The sequence below is a fragment of the Anomaloglossus baeobatrachus genome, chromosome 2, assembly GCF_048569485.1.
Source record: "Anomaloglossus baeobatrachus isolate aAnoBae1 chromosome 2, aAnoBae1.hap1, whole genome shotgun sequence".
In the NCBI taxonomy this organism is placed as follows: domain Eukaryota; kingdom Metazoa; phylum Chordata; class Amphibia; order Anura; family Aromobatidae; genus Anomaloglossus; species Anomaloglossus baeobatrachus.
The window spans coordinates 640,524,811-640,540,521 of record NC_134354.1 but is presented as its reverse complement, the minus strand read 5'-3'; the positions used below and the strand labels follow the sequence as shown (position 1 = coordinate 640,540,521).

Below are 15,711 nucleotides of genomic sequence, written 5' to 3'. Positions count from 1 at the left end.
CTGTCAGTGCTGTTCCAGCGGCGTATCGCCCGGCTAGCTCAGGTCCGCACCTTCTTGCAGGGCGCTTCTCACATCATTCCGCCTTACCGGCGGCCCTTGGATCCCTGTGATCTCAATTTTGTTCTCACGGTTTTGCAGAAACCCCCCTTTGAGCCTCTTAGGGAGGTTTCTTTGTTTCGTCTTTCACAGAAAGTGGTCTTTCTAGTGGCCATAACTTCCCTCAGGAAAGTCTCTCATCTGCGCTCTCTTCGGAGTCACCTTTTTTGGTTTTTCATCAAGACAAGGTGGTTCTCCGTCCGACTCCGGACTTTCTTCCTAAGGTGGTCTCTCCTTTCCACCTTAACCAGGACATTACCCTACCTTCCTTTTTGTCCGGCTCCTGTTCATCGCTTTGAAAAAGCGTTGCATACTCTGGATCTGGTGCGTGCTCTCCGGATCTATGTGTCTCGCACCGCTGCTCTTAGGTGGTGCACCTCTTTTTGTGCTAACCACAAGTCGGCGTCAGGGCCTCTCTGCTTCTAAGCCGACCTTAGCCCGTTGGATTAGGTCGACCATTTCGGATGCCTACCAGTGTTCTCAGGTGCCTCCCCCGCCCGGGGATCAAGGCACACTCGACCAGAGCTGTCGGTGCCTCTTGGGCTTTCAGGCACCAGGCTACGGCTCAGCAAGTCTGTCAGGCTGCCACTTGGACTAGCCTGCATACCTTTTCAAAGCACTACCAAGTGCATGCTCATGCTTCGGCAGATGCGAGCTTGGGCAGACGCATCCTTCAGGCGGCTGTCGCCCATTTGTGAAGTTAGGCTCCGCCTACTTCTTAGTTTTTCTGTTTATTCCCACCCATGGACTGCTTTGAGACGTCCCATTGTCTGGGTCTCCCATAAATTCTTTTTCTTATAGTTCCGTATTGGGAGACCCAGCTCCCTCCCTGTTGCCTGTTGGCAATTTTCTAGTTCCACGTGTTATCACCGGCTGTTGTCGTGGACAGAGTCTCCGGTTGTTCCGGTTTTTTGCTCTGTTCTACTTGTGGGTGGCTATTCTCCTTCAGCTTTTGCACTAAACTGGCTGGGTCTGCTCACCAGGGGGTGTATAAGCTCAGAGGGAGGAGCTACACTTTTGAGTGTAGTACTTTGTGTGTCCTCCGGAGGCAGAAGCTAAACACCCATGGTCTGGGTCTCCCAATACGGAACTATAAGAAAAAGAATTTACGGTAAGTAAACAAAATTCTCTTTTTTATCAAAATGACAGCAAACAGCTCAGTAAGTGACATCACTGGAAACAGGGTCTCTGTCTCTACAATATGCTGCTCTCAGATGGGGGAGCAAAAACCTGGTGACAGATTCCCTTTAAGACTTCAAACGCATTAACCAGGAATGGTCACGGTGGGCAAAGCTCCCGCTTCTGCAAGCTGACAGTCTAGTACACGGACTAGTTGACTATACATGATGGAGGGTGTTGTGTTTTTGATTATTAATTGAAAGACTTGTACATTTTAGGTGTGTCCCATAGTGTTCAACTGGATCCTTTTTCACAGTCTGGCTTCTTGGATTCTAGGTATGCCGAGTTACCTTTTCTTTTATAGCTTGTGATGTATTATTGTTTTGTTACTGCAACGTCCCAGAGAGTATTTCCATTCGGTTTCATTTATTTACTTTTGCTAGAGAAAAACCTTTCAAGATGGAGAACTGTTTGATCTAAAAAACCACATGTGTGGGTGTCAGATACTAGAGGTGGACTAATTTAGAACAGGTTTTAAAGTTATTTTTTCCCACCATAAAGTAAACTGCTGTTATACAGATAACCAAGAGAAAAGCAAAAGAAAAAATCTAGATGATATTTATAGTCCAGTCCTGATAGATAAGAGCTTATTCGTTGAAATATGCTGCTCATCATCAGTCACTTCTTCATATTGGGCTGTAGCATACAAGAAGAGTATGGTAACCTTGAAGCTAAGGTGAAGGGTCCTGATATTGAAGCACATTCCGTATTTTCGGATTACAAGATGCACTTTTCCTCCCAAACATTTCGGAGGAAAATGAGGGGTGCATATTATAACCTGAATGTAGCTTACCGGGAAGTGGTGGAGAGGGGTAGCAGGTGGAGGGCAATGGTTGGGGCCGCTGGCGCAGTGCTGGGGGCAGCTGTTCTGCTGGGGGCCTTTGTGCTCTGAACAGGGAGGGGGCAAATGCTAGGGGAAAATGTGTTGCGGCCAGTGAGGTGAGGCAGGGGCCATCCTTAGGTCGGCGATGCAGCTTAAAATAATGGCGCCCGGAGTCAGCGCATGAGCAGATGGCGCTCTTAGCTCAAGATCTCATCTGCACACATGCCTCCTCCAGCCCAGCAACTTGGAGTTGGCGCATTCGCAGATGAGATTTCGGCTTGCCATTAGGCCGATAGCTCAATCTGCGCATTCGCCAACTCCGGGTGCCATTTCTTTTGAGGCCCGCACCGCCGACCTAAGGATGGTCCCTGCCTCACCTCACCGGCCGCAACACATATACCCCCAGCACAGCTGTTTGCAGCACACAGCAGCTTCTGGAACTTGCCTGCCTTAAGCCGCCCTCAGCGAGCATCTGCGATACTCGCTGCATCGCCCTGCTCTACCACCACCTGCCCCTGCCTCCTGTGACAACTACCCCCCCTCCCGCACTCCACCACCCGCCCCTGCCTCCTGTGACACCACCACCACCACCACCACCGCTGCTGCCCCCCTCCCCACTGCAGTAAGACCCCAGTTACACATAGTTTAGCTACATATATTGTCCACCTTTCCTTTGTCATATCCAGCTGAAGGACTTATAAGGAAAATTCAATAGTGATTGTATAGAGTTTTGTAATCTGGGGACATTTTTTTTATACGTAGGGACCGGGGTGGTTTGTTCAGTCCTGATCACTGTGACACCGATGGCTCGTTGACCACAGCCTCTACTCCAACTACACCAACCACAGAGGGAGAAAACGATGGTCTTTCTTACAACCAGCGCAGCCTGCAACGTTGGGAAAAAGATGAGGAGTTGGGGGAGCTCTCTACCATATCACCGGTTCTTTACGCAAATAAAAATTTCCCTAATCTTAAGAAGGACTACCCAGGTGAGCTGGTACCAATTCTCATTTGCATAAAACTGTAAGTGTAAGTGCAAGTGCCCATGATCGGGAGACACTGCATTGTAGATGCAGTGTTTTCCCTCTTGCAGAGATGCAAGTGTTGTCCGAGGGAAAGCGCAGCGTCCATGCCCACGATCAGGATTCTGGGCACAGCAGACTTTCGAGGTGTTCTTCTCACTGAGAACACTCGCATCTCTTCAAGCATAAATTGACATGCTGCTGCTCGTGAAGCCGCGCCGCAGTCAGTTTACGCTGTTGAATAAAGAAGCACAGGGGGCATTGGATTTCTATGAATCCCATCCACTTTGCTTGTACTGCACAACGCAGCAAAAACGCACTGTGTCCAAAACACTGACCGTGGGCATTGGCCCTAATTGTACAAAAGTCAAATGATTAAAAGAGTGACTACAGACAGAACCACTAAATTCTTAATCTATTGCTAATCTCTCTTCACATTTCAGACTGGTCAAGTCGATGCAAGCAGATCATGAAACTGTGGAGGAAAGTGCCAGCACAAGACAAAACTCCCTATTTGGTAAGTGGTGAATGTTTCCCACAAGGTTCCATTCTTTTTTCACAAATATGATAAAAAAATAAATTCTGATTTCATTTCTTAGAGACATCCTTTTCATTAATGGTTATAATTGCAATGTGCTTGTAAAACTAAGCAAATTGCAATTTACTGGTAACTAACAAATCCTGTTTGTTTCTTTAAAAATGGTGAAGTTTTTAATTCTACCATTTAATGCTTATTTCCTAGGTTACCAGCCACCTTAGAGTGCCCGAATTCCTAGGCGAGAGGTGTGCTTGCAAGCTGTTTGCTAAGTAGCTTGCACACACTTCTCTGAAGCTGGCCGGATTATTGGATCTGGCCTACAGTGCCCCAGCGCTACTCTCCTACTGCAAAGGCAAAGCTTGCCTGTATGAGCACCACCCGAGAGCGCACAGTTCAGAGCAGCGGCACAACCTTGTGACCGACTTGAACTGTCTTTTTAACACTAGGAGTTCCAGGAATTTCGAGCTCCATAGGGTTCCAATGGTAGAAATGTTAAATGACCCCTCTCTGGGACTTCTAGTGTTAAGCAGTGATTCGGCCTCAGCAAGCTGGAAGCTAGGAGACCGAGGCTCATAATGGCGGCAGCATGCGGCTTCTAACGTCTGTATTTTACTGTGAAGCATGTGGTGGGTCAGAGAAAACATTTTAAAAATGAGTAATGCAAAGAGAGAAGGGTCATTGAGGGCAGCTCCATGACAGCATCTTGTCACTTGGCTTGGTTTCATTGGCAGCTTTCTCTCTACACAAATGAAAACCTATCCATCAAACCATGCCGGGCAGAAAGAAGCTGGATGGCAGCTACTCTTCCTCGTATCTGGTTTTCTGATTTTGTTTTTAGGCTCTGTGCGCACGCTTCGGATTTGCCGCAGAAAATGTGTCTAACATTGCTGCAGTCATTCCCCAGCAAAACTTATGGGTTTTAAAAAATGCTGTGCGCGCACTGTGTTTTTTTTTTTTTTTTTATACCCGCGGATTTTCCGCTGAAGAATTAATGAGCATGTCACTTCTTTTCTGCAGGCACTTGTGGTTTTTGCCATAGATAATGGTAAAAATCCGCGTGGACCAACTTGTGGTAAATCGCGGCAAAAACGCGGGTGTGGTTTTACCGCGGGTGCGGGATTCTTTCAGAGGGTCCGTTTTTTCTTAAGAAAAAGGCACTTTCTAGTGCGCACATAGCCTTCAACTGTTTCCTTGAAATACTGCAGTTTCACACCTGGATTTATACATCCGTGTCTTGGACCGTGATGCACAGACTGACTGCAGGTCCCCTGTCCTCACCTTGACAGCTTTCTATATGCCTATGAGGCTGTTGCGTTTGGGTCAAGAGACCTGTGGCTGGTTTTTGAATCTGGGACTATGACACAAGGATTTGTGGGTGCAGCATAAAACATGGTTGAAACAATAGAGCTTGTCTGTTTCATGTTGTATTAATCTTCAGACCGGTTCTCTACAACCCATTCTTTCACAGACAATTGTTTTTCTCTTTATTTCTTTTTTCCCTCTCACCTTTTTCCAAGAGCCAGCACTTTATTTTACTTTTCTGTCACGTCACTGTTTGAGGTCTTGATTTTTGCATGACTTGTAGTGATGAGCGAGCGCTGCCATGGTCTTAACGAGTAGTTTGATGCTCGGATGTTATCGACTCGTTTACCGAGTATAATGGAAGTCAATGGGAAACTCATGCATTTTTCCTGAAGATCTTCCAGAAAATGCTTGAGTTCCCCCTTGTCTTCCATTATACTCTGTAAATGAGTCGAGCCTGTCCGAGCGTCGAACTGCTTATTACGAGTACCGAGCCCTTGAGCATGGCAGTGCTCATTCATCACTAATGATGAGTTGTAGTTTTGAATGTTAATATTCAATATACTGGGAAATCATTCCAAAGTGGGATGAAATGGTGGGAAAAATATATATGCAAAAAAATCAAATTCTGATATTTTGTTTTTTGGCGTTTGTTTTCATGGTGTTCGTTGTATTGTAGAAATGACCGGTCTATAAGATTCTCCTGCTCAGTTCAACTACTGAATTTTGGTTTAACGGATCAGGAAGGATCAGTTGAAATGTGAGGGGTACCAACACTTATGTTTTTTTTTATTTTTGATCTTTTCTGTAGCAAAAGGCCAAAGACAATCGTGCAGCACATCGTATAAACAAGGTACAGAAGGTAGGCTACTGCTTATAGATCGTAACTAACCTTGCCACTAGTTAGTTCTTACCTGCTGCTTGCTATTCCCTATTAACACATTCAATCTAGTCCTGTATAAGCATATGCATATTTATTTTCTGCCCATTCATCACATCTGTAGAACTCATTTTGATAGTTATGTTGCATAGTAATATATTCACTGCACCCTGTACAATAATTTCTACTGTATATTTTGCTTTGGTCTCCATAGCAGGCAGAGAGTCAAATCAACAAGCAGTCAAAGGTAGAAGGAGTACGAAAAGCAGAGCGCCCAGTTCTTCAGCTTCAAATTCCCATGCACCCTGGTTCTCAGTCTGGATTAAGCCATGACTATCGAGGTGCATCTTCAGGTGGACAGGATGTCTACATGTCTAGCGGCTCTGCAATGTCTACCTCCTCAGACTTGTTTCTAAAACCTTCTTCAGCAGGCACTCCTGGAGCAGAGTCATCTGCTGACATTTTCTTCAAATTGCCACCTCAGTCTCCATCTCAGGAGCAGTTTCCTAGTTCTCCTGCATATTCATTGGACTCCCGATATCCGTCTTCCTTGACACAGTCACCAGCTTCTGTTGGGGCATATCAGACTCTTTCTGGGGCAGAGCACCAACCTGCACTGAATACACAGACTGCAGCCACTTGTGTGGAGTATCCACCTTCCCGTGCAACCACTCCTCATCAGTCAGAGCCATTTGTCAAGCCACGATATCCTACCGGATCTCTTGATAACCTTTCATTAATAGGGAGCCCCGGTTCAAGGTCTTTTCAACCAAACGAGTCCTCCAGCAGGCCTGACACTATGCTCTCTCCTACACGTTACAGTGATACCAAGAGACAAACTGATGGAGTCCTCCTTCAAATAAAAAAGGAAGAAGTTGGGCTTGGATCTCCTGGCTTTCCACACAGCACTGGTTCTGACGGAACACCTGAGATGAAATGTGATGTGTTTAAAGCACCCCTAACACCTCGAATGTCTCAAATGGAGCCGCACAGTCCTGCTCCACACCGGGAACCACATATGCAAGCACAAATGACATCACCTCAACATCATTCAGAAATGTACAGACAGACTTCAACACCATACAATGACCCTTACTCGCAACCTCCATTAACTCCACGACCTCAGCCCATAGAAAGTCGACCTTTGTCTTCTGACCCTTTTGCTCGTGTCCCAACAAGCCCACAATCCCAAGGAAGTTCCCATTCCCCCTTAACCCCCAGACCACTGTCAACTGAAGCATTTTGTCCCTCACCAGTTACGCCACGATTTCAGTCCCCAGACCCATATTCTCGTCCACCTTCTCGGCCCCAGTCACGAGATCCATTTGCACCACCTCATAAACCTCCCCGTCCTCAGATGATAGAAACTGGTTTTAAACCAACTGCACAACTTTCTCACTCCAGTCCCTCCGGTACAAACTACCAACAGTCTCTAGATGTTCACCAAAAACCTCAAGTTGGTCAACAGCAAAGTTTATTTGCTCGTTCACCAGGGGCAAGTGTCTATCAAAGTCCTCAAAACCAGCTATGCTTTACTTTTCCTCATTCTCCTGGAGATGGTGTCAAAAGTTCACCTTCCCACCAGCCGCATGCAACTCCCACCCATTCCTTAAATAGCCATTTTACCCCAAACAAGCCACAAATCTACACTTCTCCAAGCAGCAGTACAGCCTCCTCCTTCCATCCTGCAGGCAGTCCACACTCCTCTGGCAACAGCAGCACTTCAGACGCTTATATTCAATCTCCACTCCGCCCTCCTTCAGTTTTACCACAAGAGGCACCGTATCAGTCCCCAGCCTCCAACCAGCGTGCAGGTCTCAATTCTCCTGCAGAAAAACCCAGAGAAGATATGGCTGCTATTCCAAATGCTCTTGGCAGTACTGGTAGGGATGTGCCAGAACTACAAGGAACGGATGCTTCCCTCAGCAACCTCAGTCAGTCTGAGCAAGAGAAACAAAGACAGGTATTTGTGTGTTTGCATTTTTTTTTTATAGAAATAGAATTGAACAAATACATATAAATATGAATGTTATTAATTTGAATTGCTTTAATTATATCCAGCGTCAAAGACTTCGAGAGCTCCTCATTAGGCAGCAGATCCAGAGAAACACCTTAAGACAGGAAAAAGAGGCTGCGGCCGCAGCTATGAATACTTCACAAACAGGATGGAGTGGAGAACCTAGTGGACAAGGCTATGATCAGTCAGGTCGTGTAGTGATGTATCCACCTACACAGGTAAGATGACGTGTGCTACTACTAATGAAATGTTTGTGTGGCAACAATGATTGGTATACTAGACTTCATGTTGACCTTTCATCCCCCCATCCCTTTATATGTAAAGCAGGAAAAGAGTGTTGGTGTGATCACAGCTTCTTCGGGGGCTGCAAAAGTTCCTGGTCAGGTAGTGGCTTCAACATCATTTCCACAAGAGGAACGTTTGAATACGTCTTTGCCTTCTCCATCTTCTGTTTCTATTGATGGTTCAGCCAGGTAAGCTCAAATTAAAAATGTCTACATGTTGCGGTTTTCTTTATGAAAGATTCTGTTGGACATGGCATTATAGGTCATCTTTCTCTAGAATGCTTTTATAATGCTCCTTATTAATTACTAGATCAAAACAGATAAGTAATGGACACGGCAGACCTTCTGAATTTCATGTCCTACCTAACTTGTCTGAACTGGTGCCCTCCCTGTAAGATACCATGTTAACCTTTCAAAAGTGATCACTTGGTGTAAGCTACATGATTAGATTGAGAAATTTTGGAAAAAATAACCTTCATGTCACGTTCTTTTGCCACTTCTTAATCAAGTAACATGAAATGGTCTTTTTTTTTTCCCCCCCACAAATTGATATATTCTAAATACAGTAACTGATACCTACTTCTGTGTTTTTTTTTTTTTTTTGCCTTTAGACATTCGGCTGAAGGAACTCAGGCCTTGTTTACAAGGGGGGCTTATTCTGATCAGCAGCATGTTTGGCAGTCATCGGTTACAGGACAGAGGACTCTGGCACCGATTCGTTTTCCAGAAGGGATTAGGCCACCATCAAGCCCGACAGTGAATAGTGGAGGTGTAGTTCGCCTGCCTTTTCCTGGAGATCAGGTCACTGTTGGTGGGGCACCTTATATTGAATTGCGCCATCATGGCCAAAAACTGCCTATTGGAGTTCCCTTTTCACCACCCGGCCCTCAAAATAGGCCTCGCTTCTATGTACCAGGTGAAGGTGCCAATGCCACTGTAATAACCGGAGTAATGAGAGGAGATGGAAATCCATTGCAAGTACCTGTAATGAGGAATCCTTTAATGCAGCCTCAAAAAACATTGCCCCCAACTATTGCCCATGCAGGAAATGTAGGCGTCTCTCAGGCTCTCCAATCAAAAATTGCATCTACAACCGAAATGACACAGCATCAAACTAATGTTCCTCCTCAAAGCAATCCTCCCACTGAAAGTGCTAAGGTAGGATCTGCTCCTGGCATTGTAAGTGGGAGAGTCCAGTGTGAGGATCCACCGGAATTAGATGTTGATTTTGATACGCACAAAGATCTGGAAGATGACGATTTGGCTAATTTAAGCCTTGATGTTGCTAAAGCAGATGATGATTTGGACAATCTTGATAATCTCGAAACAAATGACCCCCATTTAGATGATCTTTTAAATGGAGATGAATTTGATCTTCTTGCTTATACAGACCCAGAATTGGACACTGGTGACAAAAAGGACATTTTCAATGAACACTTGCGCTTAGTTGAGTCTGCAAATGAGAAGGCTGAAGAGGAAGCAATGCTAAAGTTGGAGCCTGATATTGTAGAGGCGAAAAAGGAAAGCCTTCCAAATGAGATGCGAGGCAGTGAAAAATTGGAAATGACCAAAGATAGACCACCAGGGGGTATGGGACTAAATTTGGGTTCACAACTTTCAGGTAATAGTAACACTTCTCAAGTTCCTTCCAGTGAGGAAGCAAAGCAGTCTGCATTCACAGGGGATTTAAAGCCAAAGCTAGAAGACAGTGATCTGAAGACCAACACCTGTCAATTTTCTGGTAGCAATTCAATTGTTAAGAATGAAATGTCTCACAATGCTGCAAAAGCATCATTTGGAGCAAGCTTGTTAAAAACCGGGGCGAATGTGCACAATTCAAATCCCGTCCAAACAAGTAGTGCAACCCTCTACCCTAGCAAAAATTCCTCTACTCCAGCTAATCCAAATAGCTTAATTTTAGGAAAATTTGAGCTGGATGAAGGCACACTAGGTCTGCCATGTTCACGCCACTCTCCTGCAGATGATCTGGATAAGATGGAGAGTTCTCTTGTAGCTAGTGAACTTCCGCTTCTTATTGAAGATCTTCTTGAACATGAAAAAAAGGAACAACAGAAAAAACAGCTGCTGACTGCACATCATTCAGAAAATACACAATCCCACCCAATGATCAATACTGCAATGTCCACCCAGTCAGGACCTCCCCTTCAACAGGAAGGCCATCAAGCAAACCTTGTAGGACTTGGGATTGTGCCCAGACATCCAGGGATAGTGTCTACGCAACAACTGTTAACTCCTCAACAGCAGGTGCAACAAAGACTTGTTGGTGTGCAAGCCAACTCTACTTTAGAGCCTCCAATGCATGCGTCTGCTAACCAGAGCCATGTGGTTGGTGGTCAGCACTTATTACAAGCCAGTGGACCCCAACAACAGGCGCTCCCTCCCAAGGCAATCATGGGGCAACAAATGGTCATGAAGCAGCAACCGATGGTCGTACAGCAGCAGCTGACTAATAACTTTTTCCCTGACACAGGTATGTGTGAGATAATAGGATGTGATTGTAAACATGCGTTTTACTCTCTTGTTTAAGTTGCTGATTGATTGTAGCTTATGCAATTGTCATCGGGTGTGAGGCTGTCCTATCTGATAGTCAGTGCCTCCTTTCTCACTAGACAATATAAAGATTAGTAGTCTCCTAAATGTTGCTGTATAGTCATGGCCATAAATTTTTCTTCATCGTTCCTTATGGGAGACCCAGACCATGGGTGTATAGCTACTGCCTCCGGAGGACACACAAAGTACTACACTCAAAACGTGTAGCTCCTCCCTCCGGGCTATATACACCCCCTGGATGACAATCTAACCAGTTCAATGCTTTGTGTTTCAGGAGGTCACACACACACATGCATTCTCTGATTTTTAATTTTTAAGATTTTTGATTTTAAAGATATGGAAGAAAAGCGGGTCCAGTCTGGACTCCCGGCATGTCCCTTCTCACCCCACTGTGTCGGCGGTGCTGTTAAGGTTGACTTTATAAGGCTGGAGCCTTCACATGCCGCGCTCCTTCACCATCCTCTGAGGCTCTGGCTTGAAGTGGGAGCCAACACTGTTCTCACTGCTTTGCAGGAGACCGGTCTCCATCCGCAGCCCTGTCAGGTTCCTGTCGGACGGAGCGTTTAACCCCCACCAGGGACATGGCCCTGCGTCTCAAAAGCTAAGTATTGAGACGTTTTTTCAGGGGTCCCGGGTACATTTATTGTGGGGAGAGTATGTTTGGTAACTCTGCTGTGTTTTACGGCCGGTTCTCTGTTTTTTTCCTGAGAACCGCGCCGAGGGTGCCTGCTCGTCGGCCGCATGTGAAAATCTAGGCCCCGGCTTCAGTCGGGGCCTAGTTTCGGTTTCAGTCTCTCTGCATGTCATTTTTTGCAGGGGAGCAGGGCGGCGCCGCCCACCGGCCGTTCAGCAGAGGGGAGGACACTCCTCTCTGAGGAGATGTTCCCCTCCCCTGTATCTCTCCTTAGCCCTCCGGATTCCCGCTCTTGGGCTAATCCCCCCCCCCCCCCTCCTCACTCCAGCGCCATTTTCTCAGCGTTTTCACACTGATCGGCGCTGGCTGCTGCTGCTGTTGCTTCCACTGGGGGTCTGAGCTGTGGAATCCGGAGGGCACACAAACAAGCGGTCTGGTAAGCCACAACCTCTGGTTGTGGGCTTTATTATACACTCTCAGGGGGTCATTCTATAGGAGTGTATTATTCACTGCAGAGCCTCCATCACAGCAGCATGTCTCTCACTAGGAGCAAGTCTGCTAAGCTGTACACTATATGCACTGCATGTAAGCTCATTCTGTAAGAACCGAGCACATACCCAGATTGTGATGCCTGCTCTAACATGGTGGTGCCTCAGCCTGGAGCCTCATCAGGGGTCCCCCCGGCCGCTCCGGCCCCGGTGGCTGAACCCCTGGCTTGGGTAGCATCTTTTTCCAGTGCTATTTCCCAGTCTTTTGCCGACTCCATGGGACAGCTGTCCCGGGCTCTGCTGACCATGCATCAGCCCCCTTCTCAGGGTGCCTCGGCTGCTCCGAGCTCTGCAGAACTCTCAGAACATGTTTTAGGACCCCGTCCCCCTAAACGGAGACGCAGGGACCCTTCTCCTTCCTCGTCCCACGGCTCTGATTCACGAGCTGAGGTGCAGGGCGAGGAGGATTCTTTTACTGTGGGCTCAGATGCTACCTCTATGTACCCCATTGACATATCTGAGGGTGATGCGGATGTTAGTGACTTGATTGCATCCATTAACTCCGTACTGAACCTCAATCCACCAGTGCCAGAGGAACAAGCCTCTCTGGTAGAAATACACCAGTTTACCTCTCCTAAGAGAGCTAGGAGTACGTTTTTTAACCACTCCAGTTTTCAGGCCACTGTGACCAAGCCCAGGGCCTGTCCTGACAAACTCTTTCCAAAGCGTAGTTCGGATGACCGTTTCCCCTTTCCACCTGAGGTGGTTAAGGAGTGGGCTCAGTCCCCAAAGGTGGATCCTCCGGTGTCTAGAATCTCAGCCCGGACAGTCGTTTCTGTGGCCGATGGCACCTCTCTTAAGGATCCCACTGACCGCCAGGTTGACCTTCTGGCCAAATCTGTATATGAGGCGGCAGGAGCCTCGTTCTCCCCGTCTTTTGCAGCAGTGTGGGCTCTTAAGGCAGTCTCTGCCTCTCTGGCGGAGATACATTCCCTCGCCAGGGACTCCATACCCGAGATGGTTGCCTTAACTTCCCAGGCTTCGGCTTTTTCATCCTACGCCATGTCTGCCATTCTAGAGGCTTCTCACCGCACGGCGGTGGCTTCCGCTAATTCTCTCGCGATCCGCAGGATCTTGTGGCTTCGAGAGTGGAAAGCAGACGCTTCTTCTAAGAAGTACCTTGCTGGGCTCCCCTTTGCTGGGTCCCGGCTGTTCGGTGAACAACTGGATGAAATTATTAAGGAAGCTACTGGCGGGAAGAGTACTTCCTTGCCACAAATTAAAACCAGGAAACCTGTCCAGAACAGGAACCAGTCGAGGTTTCGTTCCTCTAACTGGTCATCCTCTAAGCCCTCAGCTTCGTCCACTACCTCAGCCAAGGATCGTAAACCGAACTGGCGCGCGAAGCCGCGTCCTCAGAAGAGCGGAGGAGCCACTGCCACTAAGGCAGCCTCCTCTTGACTATCTGGCTGCGCCAGCAACGTCCTTGGTCGGTGGCAGGCTCTCCCACTTTGGCGACGTGTGGTTTCAACACGTCTCCGATCAGTGGGTGCGGGATATCATCTCCCACGGCTACAGGATAGAATTTTCTTCCAGCCCGCCAAACAGATTTTTTCTGTCCGCTCCTCCCTGCTCCAAGGCCGCCGCCTTCTCTCAGGCCGTGGCATCCTTGCAGGCCAACAGAGTAATCGTACCGGTTCCCGCCCGGGAACGGTTCAGAGGTTTCTACTCAAACCTCTTCCTGGTCCCCAAGAAGGACTGTTCCTTCCGGCCCATCCTGGATCTCAAACTTCTCAACAAGCATGTTCAGGTGCGGCGCTTTCGCATGGAATCTCTGAGATCGGTCATTGCCTCAATGACCCAAGGAGATTTTCTGGCATCCATCGACATCAGAGATGCCTATCTGCATGTGCCTATTGCGGTTTCACACCAGCGTTGGCTACGCTTTGCAATCGGAGTGGAGCATTTCCAATTCGTGGCTCTTCCCTTCGGGTTAGCCACGGCCCCTCGTGTTTTCACCAAGGTCATGGCAGCAGTGGTTGCGGTCCTGCATCTCCAGGGGTTGGCAGTGATTCCTTACCTGGACGACCTTCTTGTCAAGGCCTCATCCAGTGCAGACTGCCAGCGGAGTGTCTCGCTCACTCTCGCCACGCTTGTTCAATTCGGATGGCTTGTCAATCTACCCAAGTCCACTCTGACACCGACCCAGGAACTTACGTACCTAGGCATGCAATTCGAGACTCTGCCGGCACTTGTGAGGCTGCCCTTAGTCAAACAGCAGTCCCTTCATCTGGCGGTGCGCTCTCTGTTGCAGCCCCGCCGTCATTCCATCAGGCACCTCATGCAGGTGCTGGGTCAGATGGTGGCGTCAATGGAAGCGGTTCCCTTTGCCCAGTTCCATCTGCGTCCCCTGCAGCTGGACATTCTCCGCTGTTGGGACAAGCGGAACTCTTCCTTGCACAGGCTAGTGGCTCTGTCGCCGCAGACCAGGAGCGCTCTTCAGTGGTGGCTTCGACCTCTCTCTCTGTCACAGGGACGCTCCTTCCTGACTCCGTCCTGGGTGATCCTCACCACGGATGCCAGTCTCTCCGGCTGGGGAGCAGTATTTCTCCACCACCGAGCACAGGGCACTTGGACTCCGTCCGAATCAGCCCTCTCGATCAATGTGCTGGAAATCAGGGCTGTGCTTCTAGCTCTCGTAGCCTTTCACCACTTCTTGGCGGGCAAGCACATTCGAGTCCAATCGGACAACGCGACGGCGGTTGCCTACATCAATCACCAGGGTGGGACTCGCAGCCGCCTGGCGATGTTGGAGGTTCAGCGAATCCTTCAGTGGACGGAGGACTCAAAGTCCACCATATGCGCAGTCCACATCCCAGGCGTAGAAAACTGGGAGGCCGATTATCTCAGCCGTCAAACCGTGGACAGCGGCGAGTGGGCCCTGCATCCGGCAGTGTTCAGGTCAATCTGCCGCAAGTGGGGCACTCCGGAAGTGGATCTAATGGCATCCCGGCACAACAACAAGGTCCCGGTTTACGTGGCTCGCTCCCACGATCCTCAGGCCTTCGCAGCGGACGCGCTGGTTCAAGATTGGTCTCTGTTCCGCCTGGCCTATGTGTTTCCCCCTCTAGCTCTCTTGCCCAGGGTTTTGCGCAAGATCAGAATGGAGGGCCGTCGGGTCATACTCATTGCTCCGGACTGGCCCAGGCGAGCTTGGTACCCAGATCTGCTCCGTCTGTCCGTAGAAATGCCGTGGCATCTCCCGGACCGCCCAGACCTTCTCTCTCAAGGTCCGTTTTTCCGCCAGAATTCTGCGGCTCTCAATTTGACGGCGTGGCTCTTGAGTCCTGGATCCTGACTGCTTCAGGCATTCCCTCTGAGGTCATCTCCACTATGACTCGGGCTCGGAAGTCTTCCTCGGCCAAGATTTACCACAGGACTTGGAAGATTTTCCTGTCCTGGTGCCGCTCTTCCGACCATGCTCCTTGGCCGTTCTCTTTGCCGACCGTCCTGTCTTTTTTACAGTCCGGTCTGCAGCTAGGACTGTCCCTCAATTCCCTCAAGGGACAGGTGTCGGCTCTGTCGGTATTATTCCAGCGGCGTATCGCCCGACTGGCTCAGGTGCGCACCTTCATGCAGGGCGCATCTCACATCATTCCCACTTACCGGCGGCCTTTGGATCCCTGGGATCTTAATCTGGTCCTCACGGCCTTACAGAAACCCCCCTTTGAGCCTCTTAGGGAGGTTCCCTTGTTTAGACTTTCACAGAAAGTGTTTTTTCTAGTAGCCATAACTTCTCTCCGGAGAGTTTCTGATTTGGCTGCGCTCTCTTCGGAGTCACCCTTCTTGGTTTTTCACCAAGACAAGGTGGTTCTTC

At 48.5% G+C, this 15,711-nt stretch overlaps 1 protein-coding gene across 1 annotated transcript in view; it reads left to right on the top strand.

Annotated features, from left to right (window-relative positions):
* Positions 1-15,711, top strand: part of KMT2D (lysine methyltransferase 2D) — a 385,659-nt gene that overhangs the window by 188,138 nt on the left and 181,810 nt on the right. Inside the window, exons 27-34 of the mRNA XM_075333879.1 lie at positions 1,494-1,551; positions 2,861-3,087; positions 3,564-3,637; positions 5,772-5,822; positions 6,055-7,803; positions 7,902-8,075; positions 8,182-8,330; positions 8,753-10,632. Of these exons, the coding sequence (XP_075189994.1) occupies positions 1,494-1,551; positions 2,861-3,087; positions 3,564-3,637; positions 5,772-5,822; positions 6,055-7,803; positions 7,902-8,075; positions 8,182-8,330; positions 8,753-10,632 (4,362 nt within the window). The remainder of the gene's footprint in view (positions 1-1,493; positions 1,552-2,860; positions 3,088-3,563; positions 3,638-5,771; positions 5,823-6,054; positions 7,804-7,901; positions 8,076-8,181; positions 8,331-8,752; positions 10,633-15,711) is intronic.